We start from the raw sequence: 24,107 nt of genomic DNA on the forward strand, positions 1-24,107 counted from the left end.
ATCTCCATCTATAATAATATTCAAGATAATAACCAAAAACAGTAAAATTTCCTTAAAATTACCAATTTAGGGGCAGCAACCCATGTATACTAAGTTTCAAGATGATATGACTTCAATTTCATCAAAAACTACCTTGACCAAAAAATTTAACCTGAAACTCCTACTTTCATTTTCAATGTTCAATGGACTGTGAAATTGGGGTCAAAAGTCTACTTTGGCTTTGCAATTAGAAAGATCATATCATATGCAACAGGTGTACTAAGTCTCAAGTTGATTGGACTTCAGCTTCATCAAAAACTACCTTGACCAAAAACTTTCACCTGGAACTCCCACTTTCATTTTAGGCCAGGTCAGCTAAAAATGCGGTGCACACTGTTAAATAACCAACTACACGTGTTATTGAGTGTGCACCAAATTTTTAATGTTATTTCTTCATATACAGAAAAAATATTACAGTCATTCCTTAAATAATATACACCAGACATGAGTTTAATTGTTTTAATTGTTTTAAATCTTTATATTAAAACCTTTTATAGCTGACTATGGGGTAGAGTCTACCTCATTGTTGAAGACTGCATGGTAGCCACTAGCTTTACTACCATATCATTTGGTATCTGGTGGAGACTTGTCTTATTGACAATTATTCCATATTTTCTTTTTTATTATATTATATGTACAAGCATACACGCATGACTGATATGAAAAGATTTGTTTTGCCCTAGTTTTACACTGTAGGGGCCATAACCCCAACCTTCTTTTTCTATTATAGAACCTTGTCATTCATGTGGTATTATTTCATAGCATTCCACTTATAATCAAATTTGGAAGGCTTAAAAGAAATCAATAACTGTTTCATAAGCCTGCCCTTCTTAAATGTCTTATTTATCTTTATTTTGAGTCATCAGTATTTCTTTTTTTGAGTTGTCATTATGTGTGTGACTTTGTTACAGGATTCCTCTTGTTCTTAAACTTTTTATTGTTTGTGCTTGTAATACTGCATACATTACTGTTCAATTTGTTAATTGAGAGAAATGTGATAAAAAGAGTGATGAAATCTGTCATGCCATCATCATTTAGTGTTAGTAGTGACTTGGAAGCAGTGACAGTCATTTTGAAAAGATAGTTTTTGTCCTTTTAACACTACAGCGGTGAATGAAGAAATTTTCATAAGTGGGGGCCCACTGGCTGCCTAAGATGGGACCCACTTCTTTCATGCTTCAGTGATTCCCTATATAATCAACCAAATTTTTTCTCAAAAGGGGGGACCAGGGGCCTGCCCCCCCTAAAATCCACCTCTGCACTTAATTCAGTTTAACATGTGGAAGTCATTTTTAGAAAACACCCTTTCAACTTAAAAAAATTACCTAAATCTGTATCTTCCTTATCTTCATGGATACTTGAAATGCTCCCACACAATCTCTCAAACAATTCTGAAAAATTCAAATTTACACTAAAGTGTGAAAATATTCATCCCTATATTTTTCCTAATATAAGTCTATAAGTAGCCATTTAAAATTTCTCATTGGCTGGGGAATAAAATATGATACTTTATATATATTTCCAGGAGGCAGTAAAACCTTTCAAATTTTGGGCATGAATTGGAGCAGCCAGCTAAAGTACCACAAATTAGGTTTAAGCCTAAATTTGGTTTAATATTGGCTTTGTAATTTTGGCATTATCAATATTTTTGAATGGGGACATACAGTTGGACCCCTCCCCCTTTATCTTCGGATGGAACCTCTTTTAAAAATAGATGGATCTGCCCCTGGTATGTGCCCATAGGTGGTTTAGTTGATAGTTTACATGCATGAAATATTAGTTTAAATGCATGAAATATCTGTCACTGGTCATTAAGTAACCAAAATTCAATCAATTCATGACAAAATAGATCAAATTGCTTTAACTTCCTTTCACAAGGTTTCATGGTTCACTCTTTTTTTGGGTTCACAGAAATTGCAAGGAAAATAAATGATTACAATTTTAGAAGGCATTGTTCTCTAATCAAGGTATAAAGTGCCATATTTATTACGCTTTATATAAATGAAAGAATTTTATAATCGTCAAAAATATTTTTAAATCCAAAGATTAAATAGAAGCCTGTTCAAAAAATAATTTGAAAACTAATTACAAACTATCTAGTTTAATTTGGAACACAACTTGTTCTACAAAATAGTCAGTAGCAATTTTATTTCAATATCTTGATTACAATAAAATGAAATCTTACCCTTGTGGTCATTGATGCGTAGTTACTTAGTACACGGAAAAAGTATGTACTATGAAAATAAAAAGACAAATTCAAGGAATTTGATCGGAAGAAAATTGTAAGTATGCGCTAATGACATTTATTCCTTAGAATCCAATGTACATACATTTTTGTACATGTAATAAGGTAATTTAATGTAAGTTATTTCATTTACTTGTATGGTTATCATGGTTATCATATATATCTAACGAACCGTTAAATTAGAAAGTTTAAAGTATATCTTACCAACATCTTCTATATTTAGTTTGACCTGTGTCTTGTCACTTTTAACAAAATTCTTCATCTTTATTGAGCATTGCTTGCAAAGTCCTACAAACAAAATATGTATAACTATGAAAGAAAAAAAATCTGTGTTCCTTGTTTATGAAATATACATGTATAAGACATAAGTCAAAGCAAAGTCAATGAAGCAGGTAATGTAGGGTATTTTCTCGTTTCTTGTTTTTTTATATATAGATTAGACCATTGGTTTTCCACTAGTAATTTTGGGGTCCTTTATAGCTTGTTGTTTGGTGTGAGCCAAGGCTCCATGTTGAAGGCCGTACATTGATCTATAATGGTTTACTTTTTTAAAATTGTTATTTGGATGTAGAGTTGTTTCATTGGCACTCACACCACATCTTCCTATATCTAGGATATCAGTACAGTACAGTACATGTATGTTGAAATGAGGTAATACAATGCTAATGACATTTATTCCTTAGAATCCAATGTACATACATTTTTGTACATGTAATAAGGTAATTTAATGTAAGTTATTTCATTTACTTGTATGGTTATCATGGTTATCATATATATCTAACGAACCGTTAAATTAGAAAGTTTAAAGTATATCTTACCAACATCTTCTATATTTAGTTTGACCTGTGTCTTGTCACTTTTAACAAAATTCTTCATCTTTATTGAGCATTGCTTGCAAAGTCCTACAAACAAAATATGTATAACTATGAAAGAAAAAAAATCTGTGTTCCTTGTTTATGAAATATACATGTATAAGACATAAGTCAAAGCAAAGTCAATGAAGCAGGAAATGTAGGGTATTTTCTCGTTTCTTGTTTTTTTATATATAGATTAGACCATTGGTTTTCCACTAGTAATTTTGGGGTCCTTTATAGCTTGTTGTTTGGTGTGAGCCAAGGCTCCATGTTGAAGGCCGTACATTGATCTATAATGGTTTACTTTTTTAAAATTGTTATTTGGATGTAGAGTTGTTTCATTGGCACTCACACCACATCTTCCTATATCTAGGATATCAGTACAGTACAGTACATGTATGTTGAAATGAGGTAATACAATGCTAATGACATTTATTCCTTAGAATCCAATGTACATACATTTTTGTACATGTAATAAGGTAATTTAATGTAAGTTATTTCATTTACTTGTATGGTTATCATGGTTATCATATATATCTAACGAACCGTTAAATTAGAAAGTTTAAAGTATATCTTACCAACATCTTCTATATTTAGTTTGACCTGTGTCTTGTCACTTTTAACAAAATTCTTCATCTTTATTGAGCATTGCTTGCAAAGTCCTACAAACAAAATATGTATAACTATGAAAGAAAAAAAATCTGTGTTCCTTGTTTATGAAATATACATGTATAAGACATAAGTCAAAGCAAAGTCAATGAAGCAGGAAATGTAGGGTATTTTCTCGTTTCTTGTTTTTTTATATATAGATTAGACCATTGGTTTTCCACTAGTAATTTTGGGGTCCTTTATAGCTTGTTGTTTGGTGTGAGCCAAGGCTCCATGTTGAAGGCCGTACATTGATCTATAATGGTTTACTTTTTTAAAATTGTTATTTGGATGTAGAGTTGTTTCATTGGCACTCACACCACATCTTCCTATATCTAGGATATCAGTACAGTACAGTACATGTATGTTGAAATGAGGTAATAGCTGACTATGCTGTATGGGATGTGCTCATTGTTGAAGGCTGTATGGTTTACAGTACTAGTTGTAACCTTGTTAAGCTTGAAAATGAGTATTCTGTGCTTAGCTGGTGTGGATATATATAACCATGATAAATATTTTGACTATTCTAATTCCCCTTCCCTTTTTCGGAATCAAAAGGTTGTCCCCTTTCTGCCTATACTGACCAAGAAAGATGAAATTATTTCAAAGTGATATTATTTGTTTACTCCTAACCATAGGAAATGAATAAAAAAGATGTTTTAGAAACAGGTGTAAAAAATATCAACATCACCCCCCCTTTTTTTTTAAACTAGGGATAACATATTGGTCCCCTAATTTCAGATTGACTTACAGACTATAAGAAAATAAATGAATATTGCCTATCAGATTTGTACCTGTTCCTACGGGAATAATTTGTCGGGTATACAGCCAGTTCTGCTTGCACAACAAAGGTGAAGATCCTCGGTCAGCCTTGGCTTTGCTGGAAGAGGGGTGGTCTGGATGTTGACATCGGGCACTCTTATTTTTCCAATGGATACCATAGAAGTCCCTGTGCTTAGGACATATGCTAAGCTGAGTTGTTGTTGCATCTATTGTAAAAATACCAGTCCTATACAGGATAAGTAGCCCTTCTGGAAAATCACAGCTTTCACTACTATTCAGACGTTTGAGGTGAATAGTAGTAGGTTTGGTGCATTCATATACTTTAAAAAGTGTATTAGGTGAAGATGAATAGTGATGGGATATCCCACATCCTCCACCAAGATAGGAAAAGTCACAAACTTCACTGTAAATGTCGTCTGTCAAACCATCACTGGAAGCTGACATTTTGGAGTGAAGACTTTACCCAAGGGAGATAAGTCCACAGAAAAACATAAAAGATGACTCACTAGTTCCAGACAATTTAGTGACTTTTGCACTTGCGGTACAAACACTTCTTATTTACATGTTTTAGTTACTTTATTTGACTTTTCCAAATGATTAAATGTGTCATTTTATTTCCAATTGTGTTTAGAATTCAATTAAAATGAAATCAAAATTTGTCAATAGGGGACTAAAATTACCAATCTTCCAAGGTAAAAATAAACATATAATAGTCATTTGCCAAGCTTAATATTTTGTTTTGTAATAAATCATACCCCATAGTTCAAACTGATATAAGTTGCAAACATATCTGGAATAGGTCTTGCAAGTTACAAGCAAATGAAAACCATGTAAATTCAGGTATGAAAAAACCCGCATTTGTGTCCGTGCTCCTGGCAAAGTGCCAAATCGTTTAAATTTTCATTTGGATTGACCATTACATAGGAAAATGGAAGGGTTCCACCTGACATTACTCTAAAAACTCAACTACCCCATTTAATATGCTTTTGGGTAGTTCTTAAAAGGCATTAAAAGTTGGATTTTTCCTTGGTTTTATAATGAATTTACATAATTATGCAAATGAGGCTGTTACTAAAAATAGATGCGATTCTGGCGAAAATTAAGTGGCCAATTTTTTTTATTTTATGTCAAGGATTGATATGATATATAAAAAATTGTCAAGTTGTGATTGTCGATTTGGACGATTTTCTGAATATTGCATGGTTTTCTGGCGGATTGGCTCTTAAGTTGTATAACGTAGAATATGTTTAGTCATTCAGTTTCTTCATATTTAACTTAATTCCACTATGATGATTTCGTAATGCTAGTCATGTTTACTGTCGAATAATGATACTATTCTTTCATTTTCACTGTGGAGCGAATCATTAGTATTGTATATGCGGTGCATTTTCACTGTATAATTTTATTTTATTTTATTTATTACAGCTAATTTCTTTAAGCATGTAGAGCAAGACTTTAGTTGATTTGCTTGGTTTTTTTATTGGATAATCATTATGATAACACACAATTTAATTCAAATATTAAAAATACAGGTTAAACTATGCCTATTCCTATTGTTTAAAAATGTCAATCTTATTTACAAAGTTTGTATAAACAATTATACAAACAAAGCAAGCAAGCCAACCAAAGTTTTGCTTTACATGCATTAGGAAATTAGCTGTAAAGCCGTAATTTAGCCGACTTGCTCAAACAATAGATAAAGTAAGAGAAAGATTTGATAAAATTTAACTTACCAGTCTTCCAACTAAGCCCTTCAGAGTGAAAATTTCATATCTTCTCTCAATTATAAAATGGTTAAGTAGAGAAATAAATATGTCATCCACTACTGATTAGGGGACAGATGATATTACATAAAACAGATGTTTAAAACAAATTAAAAACTGAGTGTACAAATTTTTGATAAACCCTCAAGTAAAGAAATTACAAAGTAAAAAGTAAAAAGTAAATATTCTGATTTAGTTTTACATCTACACATTACCTCGTCAGATATTAAAAAGAAGAAGCACGAGTTTTGAATAATGTATTATTTTTCATAGTTTTATATGTTATATTTAAGCTTTGAATCTTTAATACTAGTATGGTAAATTTCGGTAAATTTCAACAGCTTAATTAAGTTCATTACATATACATTAATTTGTTGTTACTAAAATACTATTAGAGCTCAGCCACACCCTCTTATGCATTTATTGATAGATTGTCAAAAGATGTTCAGAAGAAAAAAAAGAAAAGAATATAAGAAGAATGATTAGGTCTTTTCTCATCTAGGGGATAGATCCCATTGATACTTAATGATACCTCAATATTTTTTTTATGGTAGGGGTGTGCCATTCTGGCCTAAAAAATGTACCAATTTTAATATACATGTAACATTACGTTCAGCACCTATAGTCAGGAGCAGATCCAGAAATTTTTGTAAAAAGGGGGGGGGCGCTGACTGACCAAATAGGGGGCCGCTCTAGTCATCAGTGATTCCCTAAATATTCAACCAAATTTTTCCCATGAAAAAGGGGGAGGGGCATTTGGAACTTATTTTGAAGGTGAACTTTCATATTAATTCATATATTAGTTTAAATTAGTATAATAACATTGACCATTTATAATTTAAGATTCTGAATAGCATATTATAAATGAAATGAAGATCATACATACCCCAAATCAATATATAGTTATCAAACGTAAATGCATTTTTATGTATGTCATTTTTATATAAAACCTCCGTCAAAAAGGGGGAGGCAGTGCTGTGTATTTACTTTTAATCCATTTATGCAACAATTACCACTTGTGGATCAGGATAAAATAACATGTGCTTCTTGTCATCTAACAAATTTTAATTGGAGTGTCAGTTTAATTTGAAATTATGTTTTTTTTTAAGTGGTGCAGATGATAAGCCCAACATCATTTTGATGTGATTTCTCGGGCTTAGTTGCAAGACTGTTACGGAGGAAAGTTTGGTTTCAAAACACTCTAATAAATTCAATAGAAATAACATTTATTTCAAATGTATTCCATGTAGTTTCTTATAAAGCGTATAGGGATCTTTATCTTTATTTTTTTTATCCATTTCCATGACACTTCACCACTAATTACGTACATCTTGATATAGATTGCACCTTTGTTTTCCCGTTTAAAAGGTTTTACACTGGAGCCCTTATATATATAACTTGCTGTTCGGTGTGAGCCAAGACTCCATGTTGAAGACCGTATTTTGACAAAAAGCTCTACAGAGCTCATGTTTGTATTTAATGTAACCCGACTTGAAATAAAATTTCTTATCTCATCTTATGACGTATAATGGTCTACTTTTATAAATTGTGACTCGGATTGAGAGTTGTCTCATTGTCACATACGACATCTATATATGGCTCAAAAACGAAACGAGACGGGATAAAAAGGGATAAAAAAAAATCCACGCTACTTTTTTAATATATTTATAATGGGCTTAATATGAGTCAAAATAGAGTAAAATAGTGGGTCGCATTTGGGTATAAGCGACACGCCGGATTGCCGATTTTTTGCAAGGGTGACAGGTGAAAGTCAAATGATTGTGTAGTGAAAAACGGGAAATGAAGTCTAGCGGGACACGGATAATTACAAAAAATTAGAACTGCATAGTATAAGCGGATACGGGAATCTGACAAAACAATAAGATGAATACGGGAATCTGCCAAAACAGTAAGCGGGATCCGGGATCAGAACCCCCCAATGAGACCCTAGAATAAGATGTTTTTGTATATTCATCCTATTGTTACAGTCATGCCTTCAATAACAAATGTATCAGATGCATGCATTTTTTTTTATATTTTTGGTCCCTTTTTCAATTTTGTGGGGTCCAAATTTATAGACAAAAGTCCTTTAATTTAGATATTTGGAATTCGTTGACATGCTGAATCTAACCGTGTATCTAGTTTGGAGCTTTTTGTTTAGTTGCTGAAATAGCCCACATAAAGTTCCAAAGGGTCTAAAATCAACAAAAATGAATTGTAGCATGCATTTCGTGTACAATAACCCGAATGTGCATGGTTTTACCTCTGCTGTAGTATCCATTCGCGGATCTAGAATTTTTCATAAGTAGGCGCCCACTGACTGCTTAAGAGGGCCCGCTGTTGTCACGCTCCAGTGATTCCCTATATAAGTTAAAATCAAGGAGAAACGTAATCTGAAGAATACAATATGACATTTTGAGAATCGCTTTTGTTACAACTTTGAAAAGCTATTTTTTTTATGAAGAATGAATGAGGAGTTTGTATTTCAATTTGAAAATACATGTATCATAAATCCTAAAGTCATAAATTAAGTTTTTTTTTTCATTTGTTGCAAGTGCATTTATCACATAATTCTACAATAAAAATTCCTCGCATCTTTGAAAATTCTACATTAATAATGACTGCACTAACAGTGATAATTCATCGCATCTATAGTTAAAATGGATCGCTTTCAATAATCGATATGCTATATTATGATGCTTTTATAACACTTATTTGACCTTTAATGGTATGTTTGTATATTATAAAGACATATCACAATGAAAATATGTTAAAACTTAACTTAAAATCCTTTAACTTGATATTTTCAAAAAGTAAACAAATACAGTTTTCCCGTGATCCTTTATTCTACAATAGACATACCCGCATATAACAGAAAAAATGAACTAGCTGGATTCGCACTTTATATACACTGTGTGTTATTAGATTTAATATGCTCAAGTTGACCTAAATTCTTGCATATATAAAAGTTTTTAGTGAGTCCTCAAACACATTTTGTGATATTTGAAGTGAATCAAAGTTGATTAACTGTTTTAGTTTATCTAATGATTGTACCCAGCAAGAGCTCTTCTGTGTATACAATTTTTTATTTTCAATGAATGCAGATTTTAATAAACATTTTGGGTTGTTTCCAACTTCAATGTCAGTTAATCTAGCTAGCATCTATAATACTAAAATTACAAGGTCCAATTTGTCAGACGTCATCACGTAAAAACGACGAATCAAAGAATTCAACTTTATATATTATATAACTAATATAGTACAAAAGTGTAGATTAAAAATTACACCACTCCAGGCCCTTTTAAAAAAATACTCCATCCCAGGACCTTTTGTTTTCCAAATAATTAATATTACAAATAATTGATAAGTTCCAGTTAGACGGGTTCAAACAGAAAGATTTGAAAGCAGAGAAAACTCACTGTGATAATTATCTTGAAATCGGCGGCATGACTTTATCAGATGACAATACTAATACAAAAATAAGTCTTGCGCATATAGTGCAGTGACAGAATAGGAAAAAGTCGATTATTAAAGGAGTTTAATTTCACTTTATGGTACACGGCTAAAAGTTGGCACAGTCCTAGAAAAATGATTTTACTTGAATTTAAGATTGGTCGTCAAAAAGTCGTATAGTGCAGTTTTTTTTTATTTCAGCTTTTAGTCAGCAAATTTGACATCAAATGCAGATCATACGTGGCATGCAGTTTGGCTTTTTATTCAAAAGCTGCCATCGCATATCTTTCTTTTCTGTTTTATTTAAACGTGAAACATAATGTTCTATGCGTTAGGCAAAAAGGGTATTCACCAAAGCCTTTTGATGACAAATTATGAAGGTAAAACCTACTGTTAACGGCGAAATTTTGTGTTTTACCCGATTCCAACATCCTACAACAAAGCGCTGATGAATGGATTATATCGTATCTACTATAAAGTAATAAAGCTACAATTTTTCTTTTCATGTACACATGTTTTTATGAGGTCATATTGTTTAAAACGATATTTTTTTTTAATTTTAAAAATCTCTTCTCATCAATCATTAACTTAAAAATATTCCGGATAGTTGTGTCCCGTCCATGATTGGGCTCGGACATAGTTTTTCTGTAATATTTGGACTTGATATTATTTGTTTTTGTTGATGTTTTATGGTTTCGTTGAATTATTTGGTGTCCGTAATTCTTTTTTAAGGTTGTGTTATTTTGATTTTATTTATGTAAAAGGCAAAATAAGTTTTTCAATGGTTTATTTAAGAAATAGGGATCCGACAAAATCCCCAAAAAATAACAAAACTAGAAAGTCCGTTGAAACTTTGCGTTTTCATTTCAAAGAAGCAAACATTCATTTTAATACCTTAAATAGTGTTATTTTTATTAAATGGAGAAGTAGAATAATGGATTTATTTTTACAAACATACAGTAAATTGAGGTATTTTGACACAGTTGATTGATGTAATGATGAAATATACACAAGATTGCGCATATAATTGTGACTTTAATTCATAGATGTACATTTATCATCGGGTTCATTCTATTCGCTTGAAAATTGTTTATAATAAAAATGGATACGAATGATGCATAAGTCTACATGACATAGTGATATCTACAGTTCGCACTGCAATTTGAAATGCGGAACCTTTTAAAGACCTAAAGTATTAAACCTTTTTGCTTAGTTCTATGATTTCAAAATTCCGATATATTGAAGATTACCTTTCTCCTTTTTACCTTTATTTTAGTCAGTCAGAACTTAAATATTCCAGTTAGCTTGTGATAAAGGATACTACATATCTTGGCCTTTTTCTTTGATATTGAGACGAATAAAAGACTACAAACAAAAAATCTATGACAAACTTTGGAGGGCGATTTTAATTTTCCAAATGTCAATTACCCAGCTAGGTCTCAATGTACTACACTCCTCTGCGCCATCGTATAAGAGCACATATCTCAAATGATACCCTATGCTGGTGCTTGTTGAGTCAATACAGTCTTCTTGGATAGGGGTGTACCCCTGACGACTTAAAACAGGCCGCAGAATTTTAAGGGATATTCAAACAAAATAACGACGATGATATAAAAACGGCATGGTAAAATTAGGAGAACGATGTAAATGACAAACAAAATTCTGCAAAACTCTACATAGACCACCAAAGATTAACACGAAACATACTGAAAACAAGGTTATCTCGTGTGCCCCCGGAAAGTTTAGAAAATTCTGTTTCAATTGTAACACCCGAGTGTCGAACGTGGAAATTTAATTTTGGTGTCATATACTTAATTATGAAGAACTTGCGACTGAAATAGACACAGAATAGGTTTTTATTTTACCGTATCACGAATAATGATACATTTAAGCTCTGTCGTGGCCCAACTCACTAGCAAGTCTTTTTGCGGTTTACAAATTTTAGATACTAAGTGTCAGATGACTGAATCTGAAAATTTGCAATTAATTTGTGGTTCCATTCCTGTTTGTAATATAATGATAGTTTTGATTCGCATGACACGGCTAACATCTTGTTGACACAACCAAACTGAACTATTTTTTGTTTTTCCTGGAACTCCCCTAGCTTTGTTTTAAACATAACCATCGGTAACTTACGTACTTTTGCCTGTGTTTCTTTAAGACATACAGACAAAATGGCAGCTGGCTCAAGTCAAGAAACCGAAGTCCCGGCTATCAAAGGTTGTGCTATGTGTACTATTGTTTGTCTGTTTGTTTTTTTTTTCATTTTTAGCCATGACGTTGTCAGCTTATTTCGACTTATGATTTTTAATGTCCCTTTGGTATCTTTTGACTCTCTTTCATATGCTTGCATCTTTTGTAAAGAAAACTACAACTACAACCAAGACGAGGAATTTCATTCTCTAAAACAGAACATTTAAGTAAAGGCTGTTTAATGCTTATTTGTCATATAGCCACTATGAACCTTTACTGGGAGTCAAACTGTTGTATTTTAAATTACAAGATCATTCACAGTAGAAAGTTTTTTTATCATCAGCAGTGTGATATAAATGCTATCCCTAGTTCAGATATGAAATCTCTTATACAGACCAGAAAGTAGGGCATAACGGCCACGACAATCGGAAACATTGCACAGACTACAGTCATGTGATCATGTCTAGTGTATAGTGTCGATGCGGATCACATTGTTTTCCTGCCTTTTGTTGAGAGATATGTTTAGTTTCATGCAGCAGGACTAGACTTTTCTTTCAATACAGGGTTCTTGTGAAATTTGTCCTAGAGGTGCATTGATGTTTCAGTTGTTTTATGTACCCTATAAAATACATTGACATGGCAAAAGTGTATTCAGCAATGACGATGATGTCCAATGGTGATGGATAAAAGCTCGCTATATGTGGTACACAAACATTTGACCACCACTCTATTGCAAGGCACAACACGTTAAATGTCCGAAGTTTAACATTGATATTCGCAATATCATTATAGGATTCGTGGCTTAACAATTTTGTCGTGTTCTTTACACACTGACATTCGAGATTTTCTAAAACTTCCACTTGCGAACATACGTATTCCGGCCAAAGATCAGAACGTCTTAATAACGTCCCAACATTACAAAAGTCATTTGAGGTCTGAATTACTGATTAAAGTTAGGTATATTTAGTGCTATGTCAATATATCCCGCATAAAAAAAATATGATCTTGCGTCACTTAGTTTGGGATTGAATAACCGAAACTTTCTTCGTTTTCAAAAGAATAAAAGGCTATTCTTTCATAAAATATACCTTTTAAAGTTGTAAGTTTTTCTTAAAATGATTTATTTTCCATTTCATACAAATTTATTCCATAGAAATCGTCATGACATTGTCAAAACTCAGCTATAAGTATGTTTTGAAATAATTTGTGTTGTCTGTTTTGCATGAACCGAGTTCAACATATATGGCAAAAACTTAAGTTTTCACTTTCATTGATGTAAACTAGATGGTTATATGAATAAATATATATTTGTTCATAATTTTCTATAAATTTTGTTAAGTTTTGACAGACGTTGTTCTTATTATTTGAAAAAAATACATCATGTTAAACTGAAAACTACCCCCCTTTGTGTACAGTCGCATAAGTGAGTTCGGAAATCTCATATAATGATTGATTTCCACTTTTTGTATGAAAAATTGAATAAGGAAGAAAATAGATTTAAGTTTTCAATCATTCTACTGTAAAAAGGGTATTTAAATTGGAGTTAGATATTCAATTTTAATTTTCCTTGAAAACGACATATTACCTTTGATCAAGATTTCTGAAAAACTGCACCATATTTTCATTTGACGACCAGAAGAATCTTAAAGTACACATTTTTCCGAATCCAATGATATATGAAATAGCCGTGTACCATTTTTGACGATTAAAATTTTATAAATCCGACTTTGGTCACCGGCCTAATAGTTATATACTCTAATTCAGTCACGGACCCGCGATATCACGGGTGTGTTCTAGTAGTATTTAAACATTAGTTTATATGATATAAAACACACTGGATAAATCTCAAGTTCTGTACGTAAAGCTAAATTGGAAGCCTTACCATGAACACCAAGAACATTTTTTATAATTATATTCTGAAACTTTTCAAATGGCAGTTCATCAGCAGTGTCAAGATTTATATTAAAATCTGAGATCCAAATTTCAGATCCATAAGTCATAATTGGTGAAATTAATGAGTAGAAAAGTCTTTCCCATTTTTCCACTGCAATACAATTAGAATACAGGCGAAGTATGCCTTACGCGCTTTATCAGCAAGATTTTCAGCTGCTATATTAAGTTTACCTCTATTGTTGAAGACTATACCTAAGTATTTATATTCCGTAGCAGATTCTAATGGTTGGGGACCAAAATAAAAATAATGTTTATCTAATAAAGATCTATTTTTACTATTTGATAAAATCATAGTTTGGGTTTTCTTGGTGTTCACATTTAGGCCCCAATCAATACAAAAGGATTGTAAGGCATTCACACAGTGTTGCAAGCCATTAGGTGTTTCTGAAATTAAGATTAAATCATCTGCATAAAGAAGATGACTAAAGTTATATTATGATTTGAATTAACTGGGTCAGACAAAACGGGGTTGAAATAGGAATCTATGTCATCTACAAAAATATTAAAAAGGGAGGGGCTAAGACTGTCCCCCCTGTTTCACCCCTAAATTAGCATGGAATGATTCACTAATGAATCCATCTGTTTTATAACAATACAATGTATTACTATACATATGTTTTAACAAGTCATAAAATTTTCCACCTGTTCCCTTTTTGAGCAATTTATGTAGTAATGTCTTTCTTACAACACTGCCGAATGCCTTTTTAAAGTCCACAAAACAAATGTAAAGATTTTTCTTACACTTATTTAAATATTTATTAATTAAAGTTTTCATTATGAATATATTGGTCACTTGTTCTATATCCTTCACGAAAACCACCCTGATTGGCACTCAACAAGTCTTAAGACTCTATGAACACAGTTAATCTGTTTTGCAGTAATGAAGTAAATAATTTACCTAAACAGGCATACTAGAGACACATATACCTCTATACTTATTGCAATCATTTGGATCACCTGATTTAAAAATTGAAGAAATATATGACAGATTCCATGATTTTGGAAATTTTCCACATTGTAGTATTTCATTAAAAAAAGTTTTACTATAACTAGTACCATGGATGAGGCACTACATTTAATAAACTCATTCAATATCAAATCAGGACCACTAGACTTACCAGATTTAAGTCTTGTGATACCTTTTTTTTAACTTCATTACAAGTAAATGGGTAATCCAGAGAGCAATGATTGTCTTTTGATGTTTCAAGATCATCAGGAAAATTAAGTTCTGAATTAGAGTTTAATAAGGATTCAGTGTAATGTTCTACCCATTCCTGCTTTGATAATGGACTCGGTGCCTGTTGGTGGTTATTTTTTATATTGTTAATAGATTTCCAAAAGGACTTGGAGTCTTTGTGTTCTAGACTATTCAATTTACTAATAAATGTCCTATAAAACTCTGCTTTTAAGCTCTTTTTTGTTTGTTTATTATAATGTTTTACACAATTAGAATATGTTTGGCGAAGGTTAGCATTATTTTTATCCTTTTGGAGTCTTTTACCAAGAGACCTTACTTCTTTCCTCGCCAGCAGACAATCATTGGACATCCATGCTTATTTTGGTTTAGCTCTTCTTCTCTTATTAGATGGACTAAAGTTTCTGATGCTGCATTTACATAAATTTTATTAACTGATGAGACAAGAAAATCGATATCATCTCAGTTTTCATCATCAATATTGTTCATTAGATCTATTATATCATTTACAGACTCTTTATGCAATAAAGCATCATGATAATTGTCTGACATGGAATGTTCCCTTCGAAATTTACCAACATCAGAAAGAGTCTCAAGAGTTGTGTCTCTTTGAGTACATGATCTAAAGCATACAGATAATAAACAGTGGTATGACAATTCCACTGGAGATCTAAACATAAAATGCTGTACACAATAGAATAAATTAGGTGTTGTTAACATATAACCAACTGTGCTTTGGCCAATAGAATTATAAAAAGTAAAAAATCCTAAGGAATCGACTAGAAATCTCCCATTAAGAAGTCTCAACTGCAAAGCTTTGCAAAGGGACACAAGAACAGTGCCAACATGTTTTTTTCCGACGTAGTCGGTATAGTTTCGGTGTGTGCCCTTTGAACTTAAGCCCGGGACGCTTAGCATATATAGCAACAGAATACGCATGCTCGAAAATCCTTTCTGTGATTGGACAAAATGCAGTAATGGTGGGTGACTTGGGTTGTGTTTGAAAAAACGTCTCGAAAATTATATCGTTATTGAAAGCAAGTGAAAAACTATAAATATTTGAACTAGATCTTACAAAGATTTCTATTTTGATTAAAATATTTTTTCTCCAATAGCTCTTTGCATCCATGGCAGCTGTTTATTCGGGACAATGATATAATTTTTAATGTAAACTTTGTTGTACGAACGTACATGACTTTTAGAATGCACCTACGCATGTGAGATTTCCGCGGGGTTTTGGTGAATATACTTAAAATTAAATAAGTCGGATATCTTTTTTTAAAGATAGTTCTTGTTTCTCTATCCATTTGACGTTTTACTACGGGAATATCAGGGGAGTAATTAATAGGTACAGGACAATCAATCAAATTTTCATTTCCATCATCATTTTGGATGTAGTCCTACAGTCCTCCTGTTCGGGCATTAAAGTCACCACAGATTAGAATTTCTCCCTGATGTTTAAACTGCATGATTTCACTTTGAAGCTGTGTAAATATCAATTCTGAATCATCTTTATTCATATATGGTTTTATATAACAAAAACACAAATAAACTGTATAAGATAGTCCAGGTATTTGCTTATCCAGCTTTAACCAAATTGAAAATTTTGATCTTTTTATCTCTTTTACTCCCTTTCTGATATGCGGTTTGCAGTATACTGCTTTACCACCTGATGCCTTCCCTTTCTTTTGAATTCAAAAGCTTTAAACCATTTGTTCTATGACAACATCGTTTTTCGCCCCCTTTTACTTTCGCACCCTACATGCTCGCACCCAAAATCCGTTCGCACCCTACATGTTCGCGCCCAATTTAAATTGGTCTTGTGTTGAATAACTTTGTAATCAAGGTTTGGCAAGTGTATTCTTATAAGTATAATTGTTGCCATTTTCTCAAAATAAAGTGAGACAGCATTTATTTTTTGTGTAGAATAAATCTTAATCATATTTTGGATAGTGTATTGTTAAAAAATAATAATAATCCTTTCTAAATAAAGTTAAATTTGTCAATGTTTTATTGTGCGTTGAATAACTCTTAATCATGTTTTGGTTAGTGTATTGCTGATCATTGCTATAACTTTGTTTCATTGACTTGTTTCAAAATGAAGTGAGATTGTGACTACGTTTTTTTTCGTGTTGAATAAATTTTATCATGTTTTGGTCATACTAGTGTTACTGTATTGCTATGTTTCATTGTTTCAATGTTTCAGATCAAAGGGACCAAGCTGTTAAAAACAATTACCTTTTGTGTTTTTCATTTAAAATCTTCAATATTTCACTCATACAAAGCTATAAATACATTCAGTATTTACACCAAAGCAATTTAAAACAACAATCATGATTTTCAAACTATTCAACTGAAATTTGAATAAGAATTGGTCGCGAACGTGTAGAGTGCGAACGGACCTTGGGTGCGAACGTGCGAGGTGCGAACGTGTAAGGTGCGAAAGTGTATTGGGCGCGAACGGACCTGATACCATATATTAGTTTCATTCCCCTATACAAATTCATCCCCAACACAGGATGTGGAACCTGGAGTGTGTGTCGGGTCTACACGTGCTATGTAATTATATTTGACCTATTTAAGTTTACACCTCAAACAGTAGTTGTTGTGAGTTAATATTGTAGTTTCTTTATACAAATATAGCCCGCTCCAGTAATGCTTCAGTGATTCCCTAAATTATCCAGTTCTGCCAACTTTTTAATGAAGCAAATGCATGAGATTTGGCCAAAATTGATATTTAGATCAAAGAGAGAAAACAATGCCAAAAAAGCATGAACATGCATGATTCTAAATGCAAGAGTCTAAATGCGTGAGACTTGGCATCCCTGTATAATCATAATTAATCAAATTTAACCCACAAAATGGGGGGGGGGGGGGGGTCCTTGGACCCACCTATGTAGAAAACAATGGTCAGAACATTGAATTTACATACATACATGTACAATGGATATGCTATAATTGTATTACTGACAAGGAAAAGAGAATTAAAAAGAATGGATCACATTGATGATCAGAAAACAATTTAAAACCTGATTTACATTGCACTTTTTTCCATTCATGCTTCTAAAATCAAGAGAAAGATTCAGCTTTTATTCCCATATTAATAATTTGATATTCATTCAAATCAATTTTGAAAATTACAACACGGAGTGACTGATGTATTAAGTATTATATATATATGCATGTACATGTATCAGGAAAGATGAAGTAACAAAAGGCATAAGAAAAAATCTTTTTAGTGTATTATAAACACGGGGGGGGGGTCTCAACATGGGATTTTGGGTACAGGTGTGCAGCTGGGATTTTAAAAACACCCCCCATTCATATATTGAATAATTGTGAAATCCCTACCTATACATATATTTCACAGCGAAATCATAACCCATTCATATATTTATGACCCATTGATACATTTGTATATCACAATCGGTCAATTACTACCTATTGATATATTTCCTCGGTAAAATTGCACCCCATTGATATATTTGACGGATCAAAAAAGGGACCCATTCCAGCGGCACATAATATGTATATACCTTTATATACAATGATATAGGAAGAGACCCCCCCGTGATTATAAACCACACGAATAAAAACAGTGGCAGATTCAGGGGGAGGGGTGTTGCGGGAATCGAGTCCCCTTTTAGTTTGACGATCAATGCATTTTAAAGGGGACATGTAGTTAGACCCCTTTATCATGTTTGTTCTAGGTTAGGAACCACTCCCCCTCAATGGACTAAACCTGGGCTAAAAAAAATTCTCTAATAAATTAAAGCATGGCAAGAGATTATAAAGATTTGTAAAATAACTAAGCGTGGAACAACAAATTGGCTGGACATGATATTATAAAGGAACAAATCACAAAAAAAGATAATTAAAAAAATTAAATAAAGAACATTAATTTTAATTGAATTGCTTGTCTGGAATATTGGTTTGAAGACTTGGTGTGACTTTGTAATGCATGAACTAACATAGGGCCCCAACTTTTTTGTTGCAAAAAGAATGGGACATCACCTTTTAAGTTTACCTGGCCCAAAGGACCATGTGAGCTTTTCTCCTCACTTGACGTCCGTTGTCCATTGTTGTTAACTTTTACAAAAATCATCTCCTCTGAAACTACTGGGCCAAACATAGCCATAATCATTTTTGGGGTATCTAGTTTAAAAAGATGGCAAAGCATTTAGAGCATGAATTCTGACTGTGTAACATTTGTTAACCATGTCAAGATCTATCTGCCCTGAAATTTTCAGATGAATCAGACAACTGGTTGTTGGGTTTGCTTCTGCGGAATTGATAATCATGGAAATTTTATGGAAATTTTGCTGTTTTTGGTTGTCAATTGTGAATTAAAATAGATTTAAAGGGAATTGGCCGTTTCTAAATTGGTAAAGTATGCATGCAATGATTTGAATAAAGTAAAAGGGAACTGACCTTACGCCATATTATTTATGTATGTGCCTCTGTCCCAAGTCAGGAGCCTGTTATTCAGTGGTTGTCGTTTGGTTATGTATTTGTTTTTCGTTCATTTTTTAATATATAAATAAGGCCTTTAGTTTTCTCATTTGAATTGTTTTAATCATTGTCTTATCAGGGCCTTTTATAGCTGACTATGCGGTATGGACTTTGCTCATTGTTGAAGGACGTATGGATATAGTTGTTAATGACTGTCATTTTGGTCTCTTGTGGACAGTTGTCTCATTGGCATTATCATACCACATCTTCTTTTTTATATTACCTAAATTGATAAAGTTGGCAAAAGTGTATTTGCCCTACCTAAACTGCTTAGATGTGCAATGGTGGTTTAAAATAAATTCAAATGGATTATTAATTGGTACTTAACCTCTTTTCTGTTGCAGTTGGTATGATTTTTTGCATGAACCCCCTGAGGGGTTCATGCTTATATATTGGTGAGTTTTGGATGTGTCTATGGGCCACTCGATATCTCTCGGCTGGAAGTCAGAATAAAATTCTCGGAACGTCTCGAAAGTTTTCTGTCATTTATACAGGTCTTAACAGGTTGTTATCTACGTCTTTGATATGGTCCCTTGATGACCCTTGACGACACAATTATTTTTGTTTTAAAACGACTACTGTACACTGTGTGTATCTGGGTCAATTATAACGTGGTACTGTATGTTGTCTCGATAACATGTGAATTAATTATGTTGGAAGATTTAACCACGGGATACTGAGTGTGTATTCCATCATAGACTTACGGGAGAGAAGAACCTGGTTAAAATAAAATATTGATATTTGATCGAAAAACAGAAAGTTAATATTCTTATCAAAAGTATTTAATTCAATCGGAATCAAAGAAATATATACAAAAATATGTACTGTATTTATGTTTCTGAAGAAACTAACAATGATTAAAATCAGAATATTTTCAGAGTTGCAATTAAGAAATAAGTATTTTATAAGATACTCTGCTTTGGTATTTTTAGATATTCAGTTGTGAAGGAAACATAAAAATTAAATCTAAATAAATTCTTGCATCCTACAAAAAAAATGTTTAGAAACAATTAATCATTATACTTCTACGTTAATTATTTCATACCATTTTAGTATTTAGGTTTTATGAGTAATTATTAATATTTTTTTTATTGTAATATATCCATAAAACGGAAAGTAAGATAAATTTAGTAAATATTTAAATTTATAACAAGATGACTTACAACATGAATATTTAATAAGACAGATATTATTTCACAGGTAAATACTATCCAGCTGTTAAAAATGCATCCAGAATTCCACATTCCAAAGCAAACTGAGTAGGTTTGTGCAATTTGCATAAGTCATCCAGTTAGTAGAAATTAGGATTTGCCAAAGGGTTATAATCGGAAAAATTATGTACATTCCCAAGTAATAAATAAAATAGTCGAGCTTTAAAATAACTATTCAAATAGAAGAGGAAATATATACTTTCAACTGACTTCTTATATTCACAGTCAATTATTTCAATTCAAAAGCAAACACAAATTCAGCAACAATCTTTTGGTGACCCGGCAGTCAGCGGTCTTAGGTTCATGTATTGCTTTTCTTTTTTTTAAAGAAAGCAACTTGTTTTTGGATTGATTGTGTATATATATGTGGTTAACAGGTAATTTTTTATATTTTTATTTTTGTATTAAATTTTTACATAATTTCTTATATATACCATGTATATATCTGATGAGTTTGACATATTTAATTCTTTATATTTATTGAGTAGTTTTAAGTTATGCATCAGTGGTTATATTTATTGTAAGACTTTGTCATGGCTCAGTGAGTTCTGATATATTGGTTATACATGTAACTCTCTAGGTTTTACTAATTTGTGTTATGAAAACTCTGTTCTGTATGATAATTGGTTAATTAAGTCATATGTCCATTTTTTGGAGGGAAATTCTATTGTTTGGTTAGAATAGGATTTATTTTGAACTGAGAGAAAGTGTTATGCTGTTATAGTATTCATAATTTGGTGGACACCTTAATTTAATTTCGATAAAAACATAAGGTCAGTTTTCTCAACTTATTTATAGGGATTTCTAAAAACATGAAAATGTAAAAAAAAGTTGTATAAATAACATATACAAACAGCAGCTACATTTGAAATATTTTTATTGCTATATTCTGGATAGTATAGTTCAGATACTAATTATTTGATTTGAAGTCCTAAATATTTGCACACATTTCCTATAGTTGTGTTACAATAGTGTCATGTTTGAATTAGACTGTTATAGAGAGAAAATGTATTTTTTTGAAGTCCCAATGAATGTGCATGAATTATATGATAGCTAGTAACAATGGCGGATCCAGAAATTTTCAGTCAGGGGCCCCGCTCTGAGAATGCTTCAATGGTTCCCTGTATTCAACCAAATTTCTAAATTCGCTGTAAGTAAATGCTATATTATTTTAAAATAGTATTTCAATGAACTCGATGAAATAATATAAGATGGATATTAAATGATACATGTATTTTTACATGCAGCTACAAAAGGTCCAAAATAATGTCTTTGAATAATAATATACTTAATGTAATGTACTGTGAAAGTACTTTTATTCGTGGGGTACCAATTTTCGTGGTTTTCGTGGATGACTTTATTCACGAATTTAAGTGTCCAACGAAATAAAACAACCATTGTCTAAATCAAGACATTGAAAGATCCCCATCGGTATGTTTGACTACTGATATGATCTAGAAAATGATATATTGAATAACGTCAAAACTGAGAATACCTTAATAGCGGTCACAGAACTACAACTGCATGCAGGATTTACCCATTTAATCTTTAATAACCTAAACTGTACAACTTTTGATCTTTTAATAAAAAATAGTTTTGATTGATGAAAGGCATCTTTCCGGTATTGATATGCTAGTATGATAAAGTGTCCATTTTATATCCTCATAGTCCTCGCACTTATGGGAAATAATAATTTCATGCTGGGCTTTATTAAGAATTCTTGGACAATATAAGATACGTTTATAGCATTTGTTTATATTACTGTTTTCTTTAGCCTTAGGTGACATGTTTATGGCCTAATTAACACCTTTGATGGTCTTTAATCTGGTGATCACTTTATCTTGGGTTAATTGGTGTTATCACTACGATTTACACGGTCAATGTTTACTTTGCAATTTCCTTCATGATCCAAACTATTTGTTACCTTCGTTTCTAAAGGCGTTTTTTTTTTTTTTTTATATAGATTTCTAAAATCCACGAATTTAAAAACCCACGAACATGTAAATATTGTTCAAACCACGAAAATTGATACCCACTTTTTAAAGTACTTTCACAGTAACTGCAGTTATAATTTAGTTCATTAGACTTATGTAGACCTGTTATTTTATATTTTGTACAGGATTAGAAAGCTGATGTTTTAATGATCTGGTGATCTGGTGTCGGTGATGTTACCAAATAATCTGATAATAGGAGATGGACATTTGTATAAATATACATGGTAGAAGATCAGTGTTTTCATTTTTGTCGAGCCTGTCACTTTTGTTGCAGAAAGCTCGACATGTATAGGGATAGTGACGACAGTGAAGTTTATGTGATATTAGGTGAGACGTCGTTTCAGTATGTCTTGTTTTAGATACTGTGGGTTTATTGATATTCATTGGATACCAATTTTCAGGGATTTTTTGAAATAAGGGAACCACAAATTTGAATATTCAACAAATAACAAATTTTCAAAAGGAATGAATGGAGACTTTGCCTTTATACTGGTCATGAAATTTAATATCCACCAATATGCAAGTTTTCCTTAAACCGCGAAAATAAATGAATCCACAGTAGTCTTGTGTTTGTCTAAAGAATATACACCCATTTCTTGTTTCAATGCTAAGGCAGCAACCATTTGATTTTGTGGGGGGGGGGGCTATGGTTTTTTTTTCTGTGCAAACTTTTTTTTCGCCTTTGGCGAAGAACAATCTATTTTTTTAGCGACAAACCGAAAACATTTTTTTTCTTTCAATTTTAACATTACATATCGTGGCAGCTGAGGGTGAAACAAACATTTTTTTTTTCTCGGGGTCCAAAACAAATTATTTTTTTCACTAAAACCTGGAAACAAACATTTTTTTCCAAAAAAAACCATAGTCCCCCCTGAAAATCAAATGGTTGCTGCCTAAGCATATGAAAATTTTATAGAAACTTTATAGTAATAGATATACCTCATTTATAAATCAATGAGTGATTACCATTGTACATGGGATGAAATAACCACCATATTGGGTGTTTACTCCTAACCTATTGTAGTGGATACTAAGAATGTAGTAATTTAGTAGATCTATATCGTACGACGATCCATCAGCACATTGATGACTATACATGTATGTCAGCGCATCGCAAACAGTCACACTTAATAAAATATAATAACGAATGAGTGCAATAATTCAAAAATATTTTTGTGCAAAAACAAAAATAAATTAACACATTTACATATTAAATTGTACACACAGGTTGGATATCTAAATATACTGACTCTGGATCAGTATT

The 24,107-nt window shown here is 32.1% G+C and overlaps 1 protein-coding gene and 1 long non-coding RNA gene across 2 annotated transcripts in view; one reads left to right on the forward strand and one right to left on the reverse strand.

Moving 5' to 3' along the window:
* Positions 1-24,107, forward strand: part of LOC134719080 (uncharacterized) — a 32,646-nt gene that overhangs the window by 3,808 nt on the left and 4,731 nt on the right. The window contains exon 2 of the long non-coding RNA XR_010107499.1: positions 22,969-23,170. This is a non-coding gene — a long non-coding RNA (uncharacterized LOC134719080). The remainder of the gene's footprint in view (positions 1-22,968; positions 23,171-24,107) is intronic.
* LOC134719258 (uncharacterized) lies at positions 1,510-5,663 on the reverse strand. The gene is made up of 5 exons (XM_063582262.1): positions 4,581-5,663; positions 3,717-3,800; positions 3,103-3,186; positions 2,489-2,572; positions 1,510-1,526 (listed from the first exon to the last, which is right to left on the reverse strand). The coding sequence occupies exons 1-5, from the start codon at positions 5,011-5,013 to the stop codon at positions 1,510-1,512; spliced, it is 702 nt and encodes a 233-aa protein (XP_063438332.1). The 5' UTR covers positions 5,014-5,663.

The sequence above is a fragment of the Mytilus trossulus genome, chromosome 5 (assembly GCF_036588685.1).
Source record: "Mytilus trossulus isolate FHL-02 chromosome 5, PNRI_Mtr1.1.1.hap1, whole genome shotgun sequence".
NCBI lineage: Eukaryota > Metazoa > Mollusca > Bivalvia > Mytilida > Mytilidae > Mytilus > Mytilus trossulus.

Coding starts and splice junctions, on each gene's coding strand:
- LOC134719258 (XM_063582262.1), bottom strand. CDS start 5,013: ATGTCAGCTTCCAGTGATGGTTTGACAGACGACATTTACAGTGAAGTT. Junction 3,187..3,716: donor ACTAAATATAGAAGATGTTG/GTAAGATATACT, acceptor TTTTGTTTGTAG/GACTTTGCAAGCAATGCTCA. Junction 2,573..3,102: donor ACTAAATATAGAAGATGTTG/GTAAGATATACT, acceptor TTTTGTTTGTAG/GACTTTGCAAGCAATGCTCA.